This window comes from Drosophila willistoni, chromosome 3R (assembly GCF_018902025.1).
Source record: "Drosophila willistoni isolate 14030-0811.24 chromosome 3R, UCI_dwil_1.1, whole genome shotgun sequence".
NCBI lineage: Eukaryota > Metazoa > Arthropoda > Insecta > Diptera > Drosophilidae > Drosophila > Drosophila willistoni.
The window spans coordinates 33,271,330-33,293,983 of record NC_061086.1 but is presented as its reverse complement, the minus strand read 5'-3'; the positions used below and the strand labels follow the sequence as shown (position 1 = coordinate 33,293,983).

At 34.1% G+C, this 22,654-nt stretch overlaps 1 protein-coding gene across 1 annotated transcript in view; it reads right to left on the bottom strand.

The window, feature by feature from the left end:
• Positions 1 to 14,477, bottom strand: part of LOC6649413 (probable serine/threonine-protein kinase roco9) — a 39,489-nt gene extending 25,012 nt beyond the window's left edge. Inside the window, exon 1 of the mRNA XM_002072346.4 lies at positions 13,510 to 14,477. Coding sequence (XP_002072382.3) covers positions 13,510 to 14,401 — 892 coding nt within the window. The 5' untranslated portion in view covers positions 14,402 to 14,477. The remainder of the gene's footprint in view (positions 1 to 13,509) is intronic.
• Between the last annotated feature and the right edge of the window lie 8,177 nt (positions 14,478 to 22,654).

The following is a 22,654-nucleotide window of genomic DNA, read 5'->3' as shown; positions in this document are numbered from 1 at the left end:
CTTTGGCTCTGGCTGTCTGGATGGATCCACATCTGGCAAGACCTTCTATGAAAACTATCTGCGAAAATGCATTCTTCTGTAACTCATTGATTTATGAATTTGACCGATCTGACGGGCAGTTAATGACCCTGCTGAACTACTAGGCAACAAAAAGAAAGAATTTCCCTCTTTTTTCTGCATAAAACCAAGCGAAAGATACATAGATCGATCATTGGATATATATATAGATGAAGGGGAAAAGAAGAGAAAGCAAAACGAAGTTGCACAATTATTATTATTATTATTTGTCTTTCACTAAGTTAGTAAGGCAATGGACATTTGTTATTGATATCAATTTCCAAGGCACTCCTAACACACAAAGAGTCGAACTCTGATGATTGCCTCAACGATTGACAGTGGGTGACCAAGCCAAACTGCCCAAGATCAATATCTTTTCAATTGACACTCCATTGAGTCATGGAAAGTGATTTTAAAAGTAAGTTTGATTTGTTTTCAATTACAAATTCTATACTTGAAGCTTTCTGTATTGCCAAAATGGGTTCTGCAAATTGTCTTTTAAGCCAGGAAATGCTTTTAAAAATAAACTAATTCTATTAGATTTCATCTTCAGTTCTAACAAAGTTCAAGAATTTTGTTTTTGTTGAGGATTCTTAAAAATGTTTAATGCATAGGAAAAAGTTCTCTTAAGTAATTTAGGAATTTCATAAACAATTTCAAGCTTTAAAATATTTAACAGTGAATATTGATTTTTTTAAATACAAAAAATTCTTGACAAATTTTTGCATGTATAATTGCAAAATAAACCATTTTACTGAGAGTAAAGAGAAAAAATGCTGACTTAATTTTTTAACGCCTGTTTGAAAGTGGCAGAAGAAGAAGACGAAGACGGAGCAGCGTTCTGCACCTATTTATATGGTTGATTAGTGTCAATTTGCCAGAGAGCAGCATAAATACATATGTAAACACACACACACATAGATCTTAAGTATGCACATAAGTATATGAAAACTATTTGCCATGATTCCTAAGTGCTCTTACTCTACTATTGCTGCTTTCTCGCAAGGCTTTGTGTGTCGGCGTGTTTATTCAATTAGCATTTTGGTTTTTTATTTTCTTTTTTTAGTTTTTGCTTCTTCAACCATAGGCAGAGCAGACAAAGCCAACTGAAGACACCGATGACATGGACATAATTGCAGGCTATTTATCAAGACGGGCCAAGTTAAAGTCAGATTCAGATTCCGAGACGAAGACAACGCACTGACAACTCAATGAGCCGGCAACAGTCCACACCTAGACCACGTAGATGGATATATACGTAGCCCCATGGAAAAGAAACACCTGCCCCGCTGGGCCAAGTTCATGTCCTCGTTCTCAATGCCCATTTAAATGCAGACAAAGTAATTGCAGAATTGCTGCTAGAGCAGAGCAAAGAAGGAAGCGGTGGCTGGCACACTGATTAAAATGGATTTATAAATTATGCAGCGGCGGCGTTGCGATTAAAATCGCCTGAATAAACGCGTCGGCGTCGGCGTCGGTGGTTGCGGCAACAGCAGCAGCGGGCTTTTTGGATGTATTGGGATACGTGCCCGCAGTTTGGCTAATAGAAAGATTTATCACCCAGTCGGCAAGTTGCAGGGCACCAGCTTCAACTAACCTGTGAGTACTCTGATTTCCAGCTAAAAGCGATAAAAACCGCCCATCGAATCGCGTTACCTTTTCAATTTTCATTTCATTTCATTTTGCACGTTGCGTCAATACGCTTGGCTTAAGGCATTATTTATTGAAAAGTTTGTGGTTCTTCTTCTGGGCCAATATCTAGTCGCTTTTCCCTTTTCTTTCTTTTGCTTCTTCCATTTAATTTATGGCATTTAAATTGCAATTTCATGTTGCAAGCAAGAAGTAGAAGTAGAAATAAGTCATAGAGAGTAAGAGAAAGAGAGACAGAGATGGTCTGCCTATTTTTCACACCTTTTAAATTGTAACGCTTTTTGGCTTCTCGAGTATGTCTTTCTATTAGCACATTTCCATAGACTGGATCAGGGTCTGGGTAAGAAACCGACCAACCAACCTACGTTCTCCATGTGAGTTTGGCAAACTTTGATTTGTGGTCAACAAGAAATCACTTTTCATGGGAAAGAAAATTCTTCTTCTTTTCCGTTTTGTAACGGTAACAAAAAAGAGAGATTCCCTGCTGACCAAGCCAAAAATTCTTCTTCTTCTGTGTGCAAATTGATGGATTTGTTGATTCTGAAGAAAAACAACATTAAGTTGAGAGGAAACCTTTTCACAAGGGAAGTAGATGGGGTCAAGTACTCTAAATGTATAGCCCAGCATGGATTACAATTCCCAATTACAGAACATCCAAAAATAAAAAAAAAAAAATAAATAAAAGTCATCATGAGTTTTAAGTGGCCCTAATCTAACTAACTCATTTAATCGCACATCGACACTGCTTGACATAAGCACGAGTCAACCCGCAGTCCAAACAGACTTATTATCATATATGTATGTACATATGCATAGAATTGGTTTCCTCCACTTTCATAATCTTCTTCACTCTCCCAGACCCTTAAATACTTGAAACACTCTGAGTATAGAGTTCAGATAATTCGTTTAACTGTGGGTGGGCAGCAGCTGCAAGAAATTGCCCTCAATAGGCAGATGTATGTATGTAAGGTATTAACTCCTTTGAACGCAATGGGTGTTGATCCAATACTAGACGGATCAGATCTGATTAGACCCTCCCTTCTTCCTACCCCAAATGTGATCACTTTAATCCCATTTTGTTTGTTGTACTTTGATCCCCGCTGCTGAAAGCTAAGTAAAACATCAATCAGTCTTAACTTTTTTTCTCTCTGTTTTTACTTCTGTTGAGATTCTGTTTTCATTTAATTGCTTTGAAATTCTTTTTTAGATATCTTAGACAAGATCTTGATATGAATGTTGTCTAACGGTACTTCGTTCTTCTTTTCATTTCTTCATTTTTTGATTAAATTCAATTCGTTTATCAGTTACAATTTGATTTTGATTGAGATTGAATTGGAGATGGGGATAGAGAACGACTGTGTGTGTGTGTGTGTGTGTGTGTGTGTGTGTGTGTGGGGCTACCAGTTTACCCAGTTCAACCTGTTGATTTGCTTATCAAGTGCTTTCCACACCTCTATCTATGGCATTACATCAGCAAAAACCAAGACACTTATTTACATAGATATCTGCTTCTTTCTCCTTTTCTCTCTCTCCCTTTCTTTCCTCTTGTCTTCTCTTTTTCAATATTTTTGGCAGATTGATTTGTATCTGGTCAAGTCTAATGAAGATAAATGCCTTTTGGTATAGGCCAATCAATGTTCATAGTCATCTCTGTATCTTAATTGATATGTATAAAATACAAAATTCATTAATTGGCGGCTTTCGTATAAATCAAGCAACCCAAAAAAAAAAAAACACTAAAATCAATGAAAATTCACTTTCCATCTTATGAAAACGAAATTGGAGTCCATCAAAAGGAGGATAGAGAGAGGGGAAAAAAGATCTAGATTTAGTTTTCTTTATGGCAATTGCCAATATTTTACTTCGTTTTTAATGCCTTTTTTTTGGAAGAATTACGATTTAATTATCACTTGGCACTTTGGTTTTCTACATTTCCATTAACTCATTTCCGTATCCAGGGTCGGAATCAAGGGTAATCTTGTGGAGATTTATACCAAATCGATGAACTCATAAAATTTTCTAGCAGAAAACAGTTTTTAGGATTCATCAGTAATATATTTATATATATTTGATCAGTTAGTTTGTGACCCCTCCACCCATTTTAATTCGCTCCTTTCGCCATAATTGAAACCAAATTCCTAACTCCATATTCAGACAAAACTCTTCCAACTTTACCTCACCCTCGGGCTCACAATTAACACAGTTTATGGCCTCCAACTACAGCAAGACGATCAGTTTCTCCATCTTCTCGATCATTTGCCTCATCTGCATCAATTTTCAGCACAATTCTAACTCAAAGGCTTTATGAGCATACAGAGGTGGTACCACTCCCATGATTCCCACTCACTCAAGAAGATCAAACAACATGAAGGAAATTGCTTCCGCAGGCCTCACTTGGGTCAGTTTCTCAGATGATATGTGTTAAGCAGAAAAAAGTTCATTCTAATTGCAAATTGCGATTGCAATTTGTGTTTGTTTTCAATGGCATTTATTTCGGTCAATATTACAGACAAGAAGAAATATCGCTGAGTTACCTTTCCCCCCACAGGTATTTCCTACTTTTTTAACGAGCTTGCTAATTTGCCAAACACCAAATGCAGCTGCCTTCCTTTTTTATTATTATTTACTCTTGACTCTGGAGATTTGTGTGGGTGAATTCCAGATCTTTAGTCTTTGTTGGAGCTATTTTGATTGAAGTGCCTGGGCAAACCAAGCGATTCAACTTCATTTTATGACCAATTGCGTAATGTGAGTGTATAGCAGTCGGCAACAGATAGCAGATGATGTACCCAGTGACCCACTAAAGATATGTGGCATGTCAACAAACTTTCAGGAAGCAAACAAAAAAAAAGAATAAAAGGGAAACCAAACAATAATTGGCCAACCGAAGTCCAAGAGAAAAGAGTTGGCCCACCCACGTGGCTTTAAACGTTTCATCGTTTTCCCAATTGCCTGTAGCCTCCTTTGGGGGGCCTTACAAGTTGTTAAAATGTAACTTTTACTACATTGTTTTCATACCCTTGCCAAAAACAAAAGTCCATTAGTTTTTAAGTTGAAAAACCGAAGTTAGTCCTTAACTTATCTCAAAATGTTTAGCAACCTCAATTAGCAATCTAAGTTTTTGCTAAGCAATTGCCTTTTATGATTTATATTTTCACGTCTCACCAGAAAATATTTTCCTCTATAAATAAGAGTATAGCAAATTTGTCAGGTAAAAGACAAAATCAGGTAAGTCTGCCAGCCTCATTCTTGGTCTGCTTTCTACCGATTTGTGTCTTTTTAGCCACTTGTCTCGATTACTTCATGCCTGACCCCTTTTTTTGTCTGCTGTCTCCTTCGTTGTGCATTTATGAATGATAATTTGTTTATAACAATGTCCACGTGAACGCCCACTGACACAGCAAGACCAACAACAAAGTCAACAAAGTGAAACAACTTAAAACTCGTGCTCGACTAATTGATGTCTCCCAGTTATCAGTAATAAAATTGCATAAATCACAAAACTTGCATTGTTGTTAGACATATTGTTGGACATAAAATTTATGGCCAGGCCAAAAGTTTAGTGTTTTTTTTCGTGTTTGTCTGTGTGTGTGTGTGTGAGTGAGTGTTTGAAGTTTGTATTGTTGTTTTTGTGGGGTGCTATGCTAATTACCTTTGCAATGTCTCTGACAGTTGTGACAGTTTTGTTTGACTACCGAGCGGCGACAGCAGCACCCACGCATTTCAGACTCCCAGACATAAGGCTAAAGCGTTGTGATCTATGGACTACTGGTTGTTCGTTTGCTTGGGTCACGGGAAAATTGTGAGGGGATTCACACACACACACACACACATTGATTATGTTGCCGTGTGCCAAATTAACAACTCTCCCACCTGAGGCCATAAGACGCCAGAGACATCATTAACAAATTTTTATTACATAAACTATTAGTATTACTCACTTAAATTTAGATTGAAACATGGAAACATTCTAAAGGTTTATAAACGAAATCAATGCAAAAACAAAATTGGAAAGTAGAATAGATACAGACAGCTCATTTAGAACTTAACCCATTAATTGGTTATCAGGAAGTTTTCACGATAGTAAATTGCAATTGCAATGGATTGGATTTGGGAATGACATTTTAAAAGATAGATGAATTGATCATCTCAATGCTATTCATTTTGTTTTTAATGTCTGTTTTTGAATCAATATTTCTTTATCGATGGACGAATACATATACATACACACACATGTAATTGTCTCATTCAATGTTTATTTGCATAATCCATGTGAATAGCTCTCACTCTGGCTACCTTAAAAGTTGTCATGGCATAGCTATTCCTACCTTCATTTTTGTGCTTTCCATGGACAAGTCAAAACAATTTATTGGCGACAATTCGTTGGCTTGTAAATGACATATTAATGACCATCTGCTGCAGCAACAACATCAGCAGCAACAGCAACAGCGGCAACTGTTGCCGCCGCACACGCGCATAAAATAACAAAATTTTCAATTACAAGAAGCGTAAAATATACTCCAACATAATGATGAATCCGGTTTAAGTTGAAAGCCAGCAGCTCTGCGAAAATATGTTGGCACTTAATAGCTCAAGTTTACGGACCAATCGACAAATTGCCGTACTAATCTATCCAGCGCCGCGCCACACCAACAACGGGCAGCAAGTTAAAAATATTTTTTTGGACCGCCACCCCTCCCACTCTCTGTAGCTGTCGCTCTTTCTCTCTCCCGGGACACACTGAGACACTTGAAACAATTTTTGCATGCATAGAGCGTAGGCCTCTGTCTCTGGGCCCGCCTTTTCCATATTCTTCATCTTAATATGCAAAGCCAAATGGCAATAAACATTGCCATGAAAAACCCGAAACCCAAAGCGGCCGCCGCCGCTCTATATTAGTCTCCCTGGAAGCGGGTTAAGTGCGTGTGCAATTTGCGTAGATAAAACCGAAAAGAAAGAAACAGAAAAAAATGAAAACAATTTTTGTAATACTGGAGACAAAATTAACTCTAAACGTTCAAAAATGACTTCCGTTTTTTGCTTCTCTCTTCTCTCTTTTGAGAATTCAGCCAGAGAGGAGCTTAATGGGCTGATATCTTACAGATACAATTTCTGTGTATGTCTTACAAGTAGGAAGTGTACCCAATTGAGGTGATGACACACAGAGTGCGTGTGAGTGTGTGTGCTTCTATGCCTATGTGCCTAGGTCTCTGGGCCCTGAAGGACGGAGTGGGAGCTAAGTTCGTATATACAAAAAAAAAAAAACAAGAAGAAATTCTAATGGTAGACACAGGCGTCTGGGCCATTGACTCCATCCATAACCCGTTCGTTCGTTTTATTTAAACTAATTGACGCCCGCTCTGCATACATACACACATATGTATGTACCTACGTGTATCTATGTTATATGTTATATGCTAGAAGGTGTGCGGGTGTGCATCTAGATGTGCCACATGCATGTACATATGGACATGTATCTATGTATGTAGCCATGCTGAGGTGCAATTGAAAAAGTGTCAATTGTTTGGTATGCAATTTCAGGGAAGAAAGGCAACAGAACGGGCACCAACTTTACTCCAATCGGCCAATTGATGCGCGTCAAAATGAACAATGAGTTTCAATTAGAGTAACATCCACACAGTGTCCCCAACCAACAGGCGAGAGAAAGATGAAATTTTCAATGGCTGGCTGATTGAGCAAAATGATGATTCAAAATTACATGAAAGGAGGGAAAAACTCTGTGGAATGTGTCACTAAATTGTTAAGCATAGCCATCGTTTAGAGGTCTCCTTAAATCCGTAAGAGAATTCATACAATTAATGAGCAAAAATCTAATGAAGTAACTCACCAAAGGACTTTTTAATGACTACAACCGAAGTATCAAGTATTGGAATGGTAAAACCTTACTTTATATTCAAACTGAATTTATTTTCTACATGTTTTTGATCAAAATGCACTATGCAAAAGACCATGATTTCCATGGTAGTTGAATTTTGAAGTCGAGTCTTTCTGATTCTGTCCATCAAGTTAGCTCCTAGAAATAGGATTAACGACTAAATCAACAAGCTTTATTATCAACTGCAACTGACAGGCAAAAGAAACAAAAGAAACTACTACAAAGAATGAAAAGCAATGAAAGAAATAACAATTTTCTAGTTCACTAGAGCTTCTTATCTTGTGGTTACTTTTATTTTTTAAATTTATGATAGCGCTAGCAATTGGCAATTACAGTGCAATTAATTTATAATCCCCAGCCAGAACCTACTGCATGGAACATACTTTGAGTAAATGTGACACAGTTTGTGAGGTGTTGGCGGCAGCAGCAGCAGCAGCAACGATTGCCACACAATATAATCGATATGATATTTATGACAGGTTGGGGGTAACTTTTTCATCAGGCCGGCGCCTGGAATTTTGAAATTTGAAGAATTCTTTTTTTTCTTTCATTCGTTTCTTTTTAGTCTTGAGCAATGAGTCATAATCTTGGAAAAGCGTGAGCTAAAAGTGGAGTAGTTTCCTATCAGCAGTTAAGTGCCTGTGAGCATTATAATATTAATCACTTGATTTACAAGAAGCAGCTTGACCAAAAGCAAAGCAAAGCAAGCAAAGTCTTTAAATTACACAAAAACGTGAAAAACTCTTAAAAATTTCAAGCTTTTTGATAAATTGAACTAGTTTTTTTTATTACTGCTGCTAAAGTGAGTGTGTGGGGTCGCTACAATTTGCAATTGATACTTATTTTTGATTTGAAGTTTTAGTAGGTGGTCATGTTTTGGCTGGTTGAGTACCACTTGTTGCTAGATCTCCCCCTCACGGTCTCTTCCCCCCACCTCACTCTACTTGCATACACCGGAAAAAAAGCTTTGAAATCTCTTCCAGTTTCATGCGAGCTGTTTTTTGTTTAAAAAATTTTTGTAACCCAAATTCTCTGGCCACGACGCGTGTCTCGACGATATGTCTAGAGATTTACGACTCAAATGACCATGAATGTATATGCATATATAGCATGTTATATGTAAGTATGTATGTACGTGGTAACCTGGGGAAGTCGGCAGAGGTGGGTGGTAAAATAAAAAGAGAGAGAAAAAAAATGAAAAATTATCGCTGTCGGTCAAGCTAAAACCAAATGAAATGAAACGAAACGCAAAGAAAATGCATCAAATTGTGTGTGTAAAGAGATTCCGTGTGTTTCTTGTGTGTGTGTATGTGTAAGGAAAGTGTTTGCACATCTTTGTATAACATTTGGTTTGGGGGTGGCAAGGGGATAAGTGGCTGTGGTATTTGGTTAAATCGTGCATCAGCGATTTTAGTTAAAAGTGCTAACTAACTAGAGTTGAACAATTATTTGACGCTAAGGGGTATAAATATTCCATAGCTGCTGACTAACCATGGAATATTTGAATAGTTTCGATATGAAACAGTTCGAACAATATTAAAGCAAAATATAAAAAATCCTTAACCATCTTGTCAGAGAAATCAAGTGACAAACTAACTTCGAAAGCATTTTTAAGATATTTCAGGATATTTTGCTTAATAACTGAATCTTTAAATCAATACATTTAACTCATTGAAAATCCATACATTTGAATATGTTCCTAACAAGGATCTTAGGATTGCAATCGAAAATCTTTAGTGAACTCAAAAACTAGATTCAGTTGCTGTCATTTCTTTCTTAACAAACCTTTGCAGTGTAATAAATTTGTTCAAATATTATGAAATCATTTAATTAATATGGTCTTTCTATGTAGTAGCTTTCGGCTTGGTTTCATTTTCCTTAACCATCATATCGGATGTTTTTAAACACTTTTAGTTTTCTCAATATAATTGACTTTGTTGTAATCGGTCGGAAGTTTCTGTGTCAATGGTTTGCCACTGGCCACTGTTGTTTGGCTGCTGGTTGGAAAACGAATTGCTTGTAAAAAGCCATGTAAAACAACGGCCAATGAAACCACTACAACCACCGAAAATCGAGAAACCGAAAAAAACTGCGTGCAAAATAACATTAATCATTGTAATTTATATAGCAGGGGCTTCAGCTTCATAAATCCCATGGCGAATTGTTGTTGTTGTTGTGCTTGGTTACAAATTTTAACGAATTTACGCATAATTTAACATTCTTGTCAATGTCCAGACCCAAAAGACCAGGTGGGGCAATACAACAGCGACAGAGCGCCACTGGGCCATAAAAAAACAGAGCAAAAGCAACAATAAATGACAGAATTGTAGGTGATTTTGTTATGGCGCGAGGTTTTTTGCGTTTCTTTCTTGAATGGCCTAGACCTTTTTTTATTATTCTGCTTTTCGAATACTTATATATTACATATGCATAACTCTTAGGCAAGCAAACAGTTCATTGCCACCTGCCTAAAAATAGAGCAAAAACATAGAAAGAAAAGTAAAATATGTTGACGACTGCCGGAAAAACTTTTGAATAAATGAAACTGACTGAACTAAACCAAACGCCAACGCCAAACTAAATAAATCCATTTGACATATTTCGTCGTCTAGTACATGTTTTCAGTCCATCATCATCTTCATTATCATAATCCAGCATCATCTTCATTATGTTCACCTAGTCGTTGTCTTATCTAAAAACTAAACACTCCACTATATTTTCCAAGTTCCCTAAACATAAATGAACTGACTGATGTTCATGGTGATAATGATGATGATGATGATGATGATGATGATGATGATGATGATGATGATGATGATGATGATGATGATGATGATGACGCTGATGAAGATGATCAAGATGGGATGCCGCTACCTCCATTCTCGCTGACAATAGCCCGTCAAGTGTGTGTCTTCTACCCATCTTAATTTTTCCCACCCACATAAACTGCGCTGATCTTTCCGTATAGCTAAAAAATATATCTTTAAAAATATCCCATTCTCCATTTGCCTTGGTAGGGTATCTTAATCTTCTCTTAAAAGATATCATAGAAACATATCAAGAAAAATCATTTCCTTAAAGAATATTTGACAAAGTTGTTGCAGAAGTCTAAGAGCAAGAAATTTCAAGCTTTCGTAGTCCATTCCTATGAGGGTTCTGATGGTAGCGATATATTTTATAACTAGTCTGCCTGTATTTGACGGCTAAGTTAGAGTATTTCCAAGTCTTATAACTCTTACATTTGCTTTTCCCTTTTGGCTGATTTTTCTTCATTCTTCAACTTTTGTATAAGACATACCTAAATACATTTGTCTGTGACGTAGCACCAGATAAAGATGAAAACCAAACTAATTTTTTGGTTTTTTTCTTCGTTTTCCTCTGCTTTTGTGTAAAATTAATTTATTGTATTATGTGCAGAAAGTGATATAATAGAGCTAACTTATGCTACTTATGAGAATTATCTATTTGTGTTGAAATTCCTTTCATTCTTTTGATGCCCATGGAAATGATTATTAATCATGATTAATATTTAGGTTTTTGTTTGATACAATTTGCTTGAGTTTACAAAACCATGAAGAGGAGCAATAAAAATTGTAATGTGTTTTGATTCGGCAAATGCGTCATAAAAAAAGAAACTATAGAATTAGAACCAAAGAATTTAGAAGTAAGAGAAACAAAGCCTAGATACTTTTTGGCTTAGCCTAAATAGAGTTATTTCGACCCACTTATGGAAGCTCTTTCAAAGAGGTTTTTTTATTGATCTAGTATTTGGAAAGCAATTCACATACAATATACGAAAGTCGAATGACAGTGAAAGTAAAGAAGTTTCATCCACAGAAAAAACAAAATAAACTTCATATCAATGCAACTGCCGGGAGCAACAACTTCATCAACTTCCAGTCATGTCGTAAATTAAGTTATCAAAAAAAATAAAAAAAAAAAACCAGAAGAAAACGTATCTGTCGGAAGCTTTTAGCATCTCTCTGTCTCTTTTTGTTTATCCCCAGCTCTCTTTGAGTGTGTCTTTCACTGCTTGACTGGACTTCACTCAAGTTAACACCTTGCTCCCCATACCACAACGCACTAAATCAGTCGCATAATTGCCGTGCCCCCAAGACCAAGTACTCTTCATATATCATCATGAAAATATGCACGCCCCCCTCTTATATGCAGGCATCCAGTGGTATAGTAAGGCAAAAGGGTTTCGAGTTCGAGTCCGGGTTCGAGTTCGAGTCACCGTTAGCAATTTGTTGCTGAGATGAAGATGAAAACTGCAACTGCAACTGCAACTGGCGTCGACTTTTGGAGGTCAACTTGTTTACTTGAGCCTCATCAAGCTAAAACTGACGGAGTGGAAAATTTCGTGAAATTTGGCAATTTTCATTTAATATTTGGACAGTTTTCGCTATCTTGTCTGTTTGCCCACCGAAAGTTAAAAGTTGTCGGCTTGTAAGCAAATTATTTGCCAACCATTTGCAATAATTTTCAAAACGTTTACTAGTTACTCAGATCATCAAATTATTTCAATATTAATGCTCAAACAGAACTTTGACCTTCCTGTAAACATAAAGTTCAAAGTAACCCCCCATGGCTTATCTATATTCATATTTGAATTTAAGTACTTCTCCAGTTGTTATTCATACTAATTGTATTCTCTTGAAAAATATGGCAAGTGTTTGGTTTTGCGTTTTTTAAATTGTGCATATAAACAAGAAATTGAACTAAAGGAAAAACAAAATATTTATAATATCAGAATTAGGAAAATAGTTCTATATATATATAGTATATGAAACACACCCACACTAGACGACCCGCCCACAAGTTGAAAGTTCTCATAAAAATGAAAAGAACCTGGCGTAATATCTCAGGCAAAAGGAAAATATTTGTTGTTTCTTGTTCTGTTTATGTTAAGCATCATTAAGTTAGCCACTTGATTTGGCAATCTAGAAAACGCACATATACTTATTTTTTCTATCATTCTTCTCTCTGAGTCTTTCTCTCTTTCTTGTTCTCTTTGTATAATTTGGCGTATAAATTCTTCTGGTATAAATCTTCTTTTTAATGAACCAAACGGCCTGATTAGCACCCAGACTCATGGGAAGTATTATGTACATATATCGTCATGAATCAGACATTTTGCATATTGTCGTAACCAAGCAAGCAGCCAAGACTGAAAATCAGAGATAAGTTTGCCAAATTAATTTACAGCTTCATTTTCATTCACCTCTTTTGGGATTTTTTTTTTTTTGGCTTAAAACACAACTGTGATAAGGTCTGCAGTAACTGGCAGGAAGGAAACTTGTTGTGCAACAATTTAGGCCCGGTTTTTTCTTCTGATCACTCGCTTATCGCTTCGTGGGCATCAGGCGTCATTGAGACGTCAGCCCCAAACGACTAAAGATGCCGCATAGATACAAGGTGTATGTACATTTTTTTGGTTAACAAATTTTTAATTTATTTAATTTGGTTTTCGGTTAACTTGCTTTATAAAAAAAATATACTATAATGTTTTTAAAATGGCAATATTAATGCGAGTTAAGTGTGATAAGACTTTTTAAGGTGCTTTTAGATTTTTTTGTGCCCAAAGAGTAATATATTTCGTTATTTTACATAACATTTCACTTTACAAAACATTTTCTGTTAACTTGGCATTTTCTGAGTCATCAAAAAACTTCTCGAAAAATGCAGAAAACTTCAACTACTCATTATAAGTTTAAATCAAATTCTCTTATCATCTTAAAAAGACAATAATTGAATTTAATTTAAAGGTGTTAAAAAATATGTCAGCAAGTAATACAGTATTGAAAATTACATGAATGATTGTATATTTTCTAGGTTCAGGCAAGGTCATTGACCTTTTATAAACTGGAAAAATATTAATATACATATATCGTTTCTATACTTACTGTATTCACTCTGCTCATCCTGTGTTCCATTGACAGTGCCATCTGGCAGGATCTGCAATATATGATTCTTAACATACAATTGCATTTTCCTGCTGGGATTGGCCAGATGCGTTGATCGTTCATTGCGATCCAAATTGTTGACAGTTGGTTTATTATTATCATTATTAATATTATCATTATTATTGTTGCGATTATTAAGATTATCTCTAGAGTTATTCAGTCTTTTCGATTTCGAACCAATGATATTATTGTTGCTGCCGCTGCTGCTGCTGTCAGCCTGCAGCTGTTGCTGCTGTTGCTCCTGTTGGTGATGATGATGAAGATGATGATTGTGATTATGTTTCTTTGACTGATGCTGATGTCGTATGCTTCGTTCAGTTCGGGAAAGTATCGCTAAGTGTTCACTGACTGGAGCAGCTGACAATAAGAATCCAAGAGGAATCATTTTATTCTTATCATCATCATCATCATCATCATCATCGTTATCATCTTCATTGTCTGTATGGGGAATTCGCTCTGTATTGATTTGGTGCCGATTAAGATCATTTAAAGTAATATTGAATATGGCAGTTTGGGTTGATGTTATTGTTGTTGTTGTTTCATTAAATTCAGCACTAATACTTTGATTTTGTTGTAATTGTGATTGTTGTAGATTTGTTATTGATTCACTATGACTATGATCACTTTGCAATTTACTACTAATATTAGAAGATAAATGATTATTGTTTGTTATATTATTTTCAAATTGGTTCGACATCGTTACTGCTGTTGTTGGTGTTATTGTTGTAAGCGCTGGCTTGGCAGACACTAAACCTTCCCAGGCTAAGATAAATGAAAGGAGGGCGCCCAGCACCGCCAGGGCCCTCCAATACGAACGCAGGTTTCTTCGCATCAAAGATTACAACTTCAATTTCACAAGAGTTTTCGTTCGTTTTTCGTTTTGTATTTTTGTGTGTTTTGTTTTTGTTTTTCTTACTTATATTTTTGTTTTTCGCTTTTGTTTACAGTGTTTGTTGTTATTATTGTTGCTGTTTATAGGTTTTCCAACGTTTGGGCCCTGCCTCTTTAGTAAGACACGCCCTTGAATATTGTTGAAACATATGAACGCCCCGTTTTCAATATTTTTTTGAATTTTTTGAACAATTTTTTCTTTTTTTCTTGTTGTGTATTTGTGAAATTTTTACTTTCGTTTCGGTTTCGTTCCAGTATTCGTTTTGTCTCTCTATCTCTCTTCCTCTTTTGATCTTTCTTTCTTTTTACCGGAAATTAGGTTATCATATCGTAGACTTGTTTAACACATTTCAATTGCTGCTGTTGCGGATCCTCATCTTCGTCTTCGTCCCCGCTGATAATGCATCTTATCAATCGCAATGACTTTCCAGACATGTCACACAAGGGGAATCTTTCAATAGATCTCAGCGTGTAACGAAGTAATCAAAAATTTGTTTCAGTTCTTGCACATTAAGTTTGAACATAGAGCAGCAACATAATCGGCAGAAAATTGTGAAAAGAGCTGCAAAATACAAAAAATTTAAAATTTAAGTTTAATTAGTAAATTGTAGGCCTTAAATTAACAAATTTTATCAGCATGAACAATTTCGGTCTAAGCGAATGTTAATCTATTCAAAATTCCTTCGAAAAAAAAACAAACCTTTTCATTCATTGTAATAAAGCATATAAAATAAAAATGTAGATAAAAATAAAATAAAAATTAAGTTAGCTTTGCCACACTTCTTGTATCATGTTTTTCTTTTTTTTTAACAAAATAATTTTATGTATTTTTCTTTTTTGACGCCTTTGCTGGGATATAAAAATTTTAATTATTTTAATTTTTATAGGGGTATTAATTCGATTAAGATGTGCTGAAAAGTTTGCCACTTAAAATGAAATTTGGGTTAAAATTCAAGAAATCCATTCATTCAATTCCAATAAAAGAGATTCATAATAGACTCGAGGTGATTGCAAAGTTTTCTAGATGTTAAATGGTAATTATAATTAAGTTTGAAGATCATCATTATCAGCATTATTATAATCATTATGAGCTTTGCTTGATTGTGGGCCATAAAAAAGATATATTTTATATATTTGTAGGTTTTTGTGTTATTTAATCTCAATATTTGTCTCTTGATATTGTGTGTTGCTTTTTTATTAGTGGCCCTGCCGCCGATGCCTAGGTGTTATTTTACAACGTGAGGAGGGCATGTCACATATGGCTTGGCGACGACTTCCCTTTTTTGGTAGTTTTTTTATTAACATTCTGTGGCCGCATTTAGTGCCCTTATAGAATTTTTGTTGTAGGCACATAAATTCAAACTGAGCTGAGGCCTCGTGGTGAGGTTGGGACAACGTCCGGGAGGGCCAGGGGAGCATAAACATTCAAGTCTTGGCACACATTTATGGAATATATCTTCTTGTTTTTGCCAGCTGTTGGGTGAAAGGCATTATAAAAGTCATGTCTAAAGGTACACAAAATTTTATATAAAGAAAGGTTCTTCTTTTGCGGTTTTTTGTCGTCTGGTTTTTGCATATTTTAAACATTTTGGTTGAAAAATTTCTGTGGCATTTACAATTGAAAGTAAATTTCCATCTGTAGATAGCAGAAATAAACTTTTGTTTTAATTTTGTTAAGCCTAAATCTGATAGGTGTTATCTTAAGCTCTTTAACATAAACGGCTATCCTTCTCTTTGTCCATCTCTCTATCTCTCTCTCTCTTTATCTCACGCTCTCTCACACACTCTCTCTATCTCTCTCCCTCTCTGTCTATCTTAATTCATATCATTAATTTTAAGCACTGACTTTGATTTGTTTAGATTTTCGAAAATTCCAAGACCATTCCATATAGCCACCTGTGGCTAGGTGGTTTAAAATTTCCTCAGCCGACAAATATGTTTCTGTTTTTCCTTTTTTTGAAATTTTTAAAAAAACTTCTTCTTCTAACTATAAACTTAGCGTCTGGCAAAATCTCAAATATCTTGCATAAGTCAGAGAGTTAGCAGGAAAGCAATTAACATTTTGATGGCTGAAATTTCGGCCACAAAACACTGACGGCCACACACACACACACACATACAGAGAGTATGTGTGTGTGTTGAGTGTGTATTTCTTAGGCTTATGAGTTTGTCGCCAATTGAATTTGTTGTAATTAAAAACGGGGTGCACTTAAATGTTGCATAAAAAATAATGTTCATTTGCATTTCTCCTGCTGTTTGCTGAACACGTGCCAAAAAAAAAAAATGTAGAAGAAAAAAATCGAAAAAATATATACATACATATATCAGCCGGCTTGTTCTACTAGTACACTAAGTGCTCCTGCTTCTATTGCCCTATGCACGTATCTTGTAGATACATTTTCATGTTTTCCCACTCTCACTCTCACTCTCTCTTTCTCACTCTCTTGCAGTTAGTGTTTTCAAATTCGACACAGTTTTTTGCTCGAATTGTTGTTACACTCGTTTTTTGTTGGGCGAATTTCTTTTATTTTTAAAACCAAATTTGTAGCGGCAAGTGAAAGTCATTTTCCCAATGTTTCTCATCGAGTTTTCCGCTTTTCGAATGATTCTTTTCTTATTTGCGTAACTCCTGTTCCCTTATTTATGTAACGTTTTTGTTGATTTCTTATTTTTTTTTTTTTGTTTTTTGTTTTATTTATTCTGTCTATCTAAGCGTCTAATTTAAAAATAAACTGTGCCAGTTTGACGTTGCCTTTTTGCTCTTCTATATATCCTATAAATATGTTTGTCTATATATATGTATTTAAAGAGTCTACACTAATTAAAATGTCAAAAATTGCGTTAGAACCGCTTAAATAAGAAATTTATATACCACTTCATTTAATCCGTATGGTTTGTGCAAATGATCACAATGGAATTTTCAAAGCCAATTCTACAATGTCATAATTTGACGGAAAGATCTGTGTAAGTGAGCTATGGAAATTTTTTTTTGAATGACAGATAGACAGACAGATAGAAATAAAAGACAAAAGAGAGATATGTACATATATGTAGATAAATCTGACATCTAGATTCAAGAATACATAGATAGGGGATATAGAGAAGATACATAGGAATATAAAAGTAAAGAAAGAGATATATGTATGTACATATGTATATATTACATGTTGTTTGATTATAAGTATGAAGAAGAACTGAGAAAAATATACATTGCAAGAACTATTTATAATCATAATTAAAAATGATTTTTAAATTGGCAAAAAGTATCATCATACTTGTAATAAGGAAAAAAATCTTTATCAAGACAATCTATAAATTATTTAATTTATTTTTCCACTTTGAACGATTATATTGCTCCTATACTGCTAATTGACCCATAAACAAAATATAGCATTAAAAAATGAATGTTAAATCAAGTTTAATTTTTACTCATAATTATATCTTTATGATTTAATAAATTAATATGCTAAGAAATTTGTTATCTCTCCTTCTTTGAGATAACTTTTTAAATTATATCTTTATACAAGTCACACGACCGACAAGCGTTTAGAGGGATCAACAATTTGTATCTTTGAGATACATTTGTTCATATGTGAATCGATTCGATATGTATGCAGGTATTTATTTAGTAGTTAGCAAGCCTTGCATGTGATTGAATTGCTTTCTGGTCTCCTCCTCTGCCTTTTCTATTTCTATCTCTGTCTTTGCTTGTCTCGTGCACTAAATATTTAAAATAGCTACATCTTGAGAAGATTTTCAGTTTGCTTTACGTTTCGAATGATGCGGCAACCCCAATTGCTTCCGGTTCAAATCGATTACACAAAAGCGCTTCTCTATTTTCACTTGCCCCCACCGAATGCCGCGATGCTTTTCCGAAAACGAAAAGAAAGACAAAAAAAGTGCAAGGCAAGTGCTCAAGTATCTCTTGACTTTCATCTCTCTTTTTTCTCATTCTTCAGGCCATTTCTTTATACACAAATGAAGTGCATCGATTAGTAGTGCATTTTGTGTTTTTTGTCTTTGTTTGAATTATGTTTCGGTATCTTTTTTCATTTCCCCATTTAACATTTTGCTTGTTGTTTTCCAAAGAAAATTAATTGTTTTGTAAACAACAACAAGAGTATTTTTTGTACTTCTTTTTGTTTTGGGTTTTTCGGCATTGAACATTCTAAACATATATATGTAGGATCTATTTTAACATATAAGCGATGTGTTTTCAAAAATATCTTTGTTAACTGTCATCTGAAGATGCCACCGCACATCTATCTAAAGATATATATGTATGTACATATATGCATATAACCGCACGATTTATTCTCATCTAATACTTGTGACAAGTGTCAACAAGTTAAACAAAGCACGTCACAAAAAAAAAAGCATCTTAAAAATACATTCCAATCAGAAAATTTCTTTCTTCGACTCATTTCCTTTCTTTTTGGCCTTGTTGGCAATTGTTCGAAATTTTTCTCAATCTCCAAGTCTTACAACATGCAAGAGAAATTCAACTTTAAATTTAAATAATAAACACATAATAGTTTAATAAATCATGGTCAAAAAAGTCGGTGAACTAGAAATTATTGTGTTTATTTCCCTTACCCAAAAGGTATATTCATTTGAGTCAGAAGTTTAAACTAGAAGAATCTTTGGGCTTACAGAGATTGACTATGGGACAAATTCACGTAAATATGTTTTCTCTATTTAACGCTAAATAAACAAAAAATAATCAAAATTGGACTAAAGATTTTCAAATGATGGCTTAATATTCATAGAAGTTTTACATCTTGAAGCTTTTTATTCCAGCAATATTAAAAAGCAGTCCACAAATTTTGTTATATATAATTTTTACAAGTTTCACTAAAGTAAAGTAGAGCTTAAGACACATTTCTGAATATTTTTGGATAATATTTCATACTATTTCCTTTAATTTCATTTCATTATATTTTAGTTTCTGTAATGAAAAGAGACTCATAAGAAGAAAAATTTTTAAATTTGCTATACGAATAGAGGTTATAATAGTTATTATTATTTAATAAAGTCTTTGACCTAAATAAATATATTCTGAACAGAAACCTGCGTTCAATAAGAGTATAACTAAGTCGATAAAATTAATATTCACTTCCACTAGAAAATGACTTCATCTAATTGAAATAAAATAAAATATATAGTCTATAAACAAAAGCCACCGAAAAAACACAAACAAAACCTTCACTTTTAAATCATATACATATACATATAAAAACCAGATTTTGTTATTTAGTTTTTATACAAAATAGAATATAAATAATTAACTTGATATATATTATGCAAATATTTATTAAAATAGTCTAATTAACAAATATATACGACAGTTATAATAAATTTATGCTCACTTCACATGGGTAAAAACATTTGCATAAACAAATGCCTCGACTTTACGTTTACACTCTGACTCTCTGACTCCCTGATTTCAACTGGCTCTGACATGAACTAATTAAGTTGCGCTGTTTTGGCTTAGATTTATTGCGATTCGCAAGAGATACTTTCCCAAAAAAAACCTCACTAATACACAAATAGAGGAAGGGAGAGAAAAAAATGTAACACAACTGTCAGCGCCGCCATAAAAAAAATACAAAATAACCGGCAAACACATATTGAAATGTCAAACGCATTTGAAACGCATAAATTTGTAGCTGTTAAAATATGTTTGCTAATCAGTTTTTTCGATTGGTTTTGGGTTTCGTTTAATTTTTGTGTCGGTTTTGCGTTTGCCATCACCCAATCACCCAATACCTAAGTTCAATGAGCCTAGGTCTAAAGCATGTTTCAATTTTCAGCGACCAAACACCAATAAAGAAAAGAAGACATCCAAAAATTAGCATTCGACTTAGGTTGACGACAACTTGTTGTTGTCAAGCCCCCCTGAACAACAAAGAGAAGAACCCAAGCACAAAAAACACTGACTACAAGGAGAAGATGCTATTCTAGAGTAAATTGTTCTTAAGGATGGACAATTGGAAAGACACTTTTGACCTCGAGTACAGTTGACAAGTGCATTGAGAAAGATAAATGCGAATACAATAATCTATTAGTTTATTCACTATAAGAACATGTATGCTTAACAAAAAAACACTTCAACCAATTTTTTTTCAAAGTATAGAACCGAATCTTATATCAATGAAATATTTCACAAAAATCTTTCAAGTACATGCCATAAACCTCTAATGAAAATATTTACTTTCGTTTTCTGATATAGTTAAAAATATATGCAATTTAGATAAAGACCTATATATTATTTACAAGCACATATTTAAATCCCAAGGTTAATGTGGATAAAATTAAATTGCTATAAATACTTATCCTATATAAATTATGCCTTCAATCAATGTCCGTCCCTTTTTGGACTTAACTGGCCACTTTCACTTGCACATTTATTGTAGTCTAATTAAAAGTCACGCACTTTAAGTGCGAAAATTGTAGGAACAACAAAAATAAAGAAATAGACGCCCACAAAAATAAAAACAAAAAACGAAAATACAAAAAAAAATCAAAGACAACTCGACGTATTAGTAATGTGAATAGAAGACAGCAGCAGCAACAACAACAACATTTACGTCTAGGATATTTTTAAAATGCGTCAAACAACCGAAACCAAAGACAAAAAAAAAAACTAACTAAAAAGAAAAGAACGCGATGAAAATGCGCGACACGATGATTTTTTTCTCATTTCAATTTCGTTTGTTTTTTGTCTATCTAAGAGGAGAGTACCTAAAAATGTTATTGTTGTTGTTGTGATTTTCCTTCTATTGTTGTTGTTGTTGTCTATGGGAAAATGTGTGCCGCACATTATGTGGTCTAGTGTGTTCACGCTTCATTAAAACAAAACGCTGCGTTTTTTGTTGTTGTTGCTATTGCAGAGTTTTCCCGCATTTTCCCTTGCACGACAGTTTTCCGTCGTTTTCTTTTCTTTACTTGGTTTTTTTTTTGAGTCCAAACTATAAACTTACTATTTACGCAGGGCCATAAAACATTTTGTTTCACCTTTTTTTTTGCGTTTGCGATAAGCTTTATCTATATGATCGTTGTATTTCAAACTTTGCACGCGTTTTTCTCATCCCCTTCCTTTTGCATTTCGGGGTATTTTGAAATAAATCAGCTGTTTGCACTGCCCAAAAGCAGTTGATCAATCTGAGAATCTGTGGGGATTGAGTGGTCATCTAATCAATCTAATCTATTTATTTCAGTGTTTATATTTAAAATAAATTCGATTGAAATAGACAAATGCGACTATGGGAAAAAATTGATTAACTTTTGTAATTAGTTAATATATATACAAAATTATAAATAAATTGTTCATTACAAAAGCAAATTGTCTTTTTTGTACGTTTTCTAAAGTTCTTTCAAGTGCAAACAACGACCACAAATTTTAAATAACATCAGTCTCTAGGTAAGCAGGCAAAGTCGTAGGGTATATATAATTCGTAGCTTAAGTTTGCATTTGTATTTTGAATATGCCCACCCATCCGCCCATCAATCATCAAATGTCTCAAAGTGCAAAGGAGAAATGTTGCTTAACAAATTGATTTGGTTATTTTTTTGTTGGACTCTTGTTTTTTGTAGTTGAAAAACTATTTGTTTTTTATTTATTGGCCTATCAAAAAACAAAAAAACATCAAACAAAATAATTAAAAGTAACGAAAACCAATTTATTGAAAGCATTTAGTTTAAGTAAAACAAAAAAGAAAACTAACAATAAGTGGAATAAATTTATGGCCTTTTTTATTGTTTGACTTTTCATTTAGTGGAATTGTGATTGATAATTTGTCAGGGGGGTAGTGAACCAGAGGAAGTAATAATTATTTAATCTTTTATTTTTTATATACTTTTTTTTGTTTTCGTGTCGAGGCTAGCAAACGAAAAAAAAAAGAAGAATTAGATCAATTACTTAGATAACCAAATGATTGTGAATTAATTGAAAAAAAGTAGTTCATTTGGTTGAGTGTAAAACAATGTAAGAAGTTAAGCTATGAAAAAAATTGCCAATATTTATCACACTTTTCTGTAATAAAAAAAAAATTTAAGAATAAATTTGGATCAAGTTTACTTGATTAAAATAAAAAAAAATTATTATAATGAAGTAGACAAAATTTTCTTATTTCTGAGAAATTATAAAATAATTTTGTGCGATTTTTAATGGGTCGGAATTAAATGGCAAAAC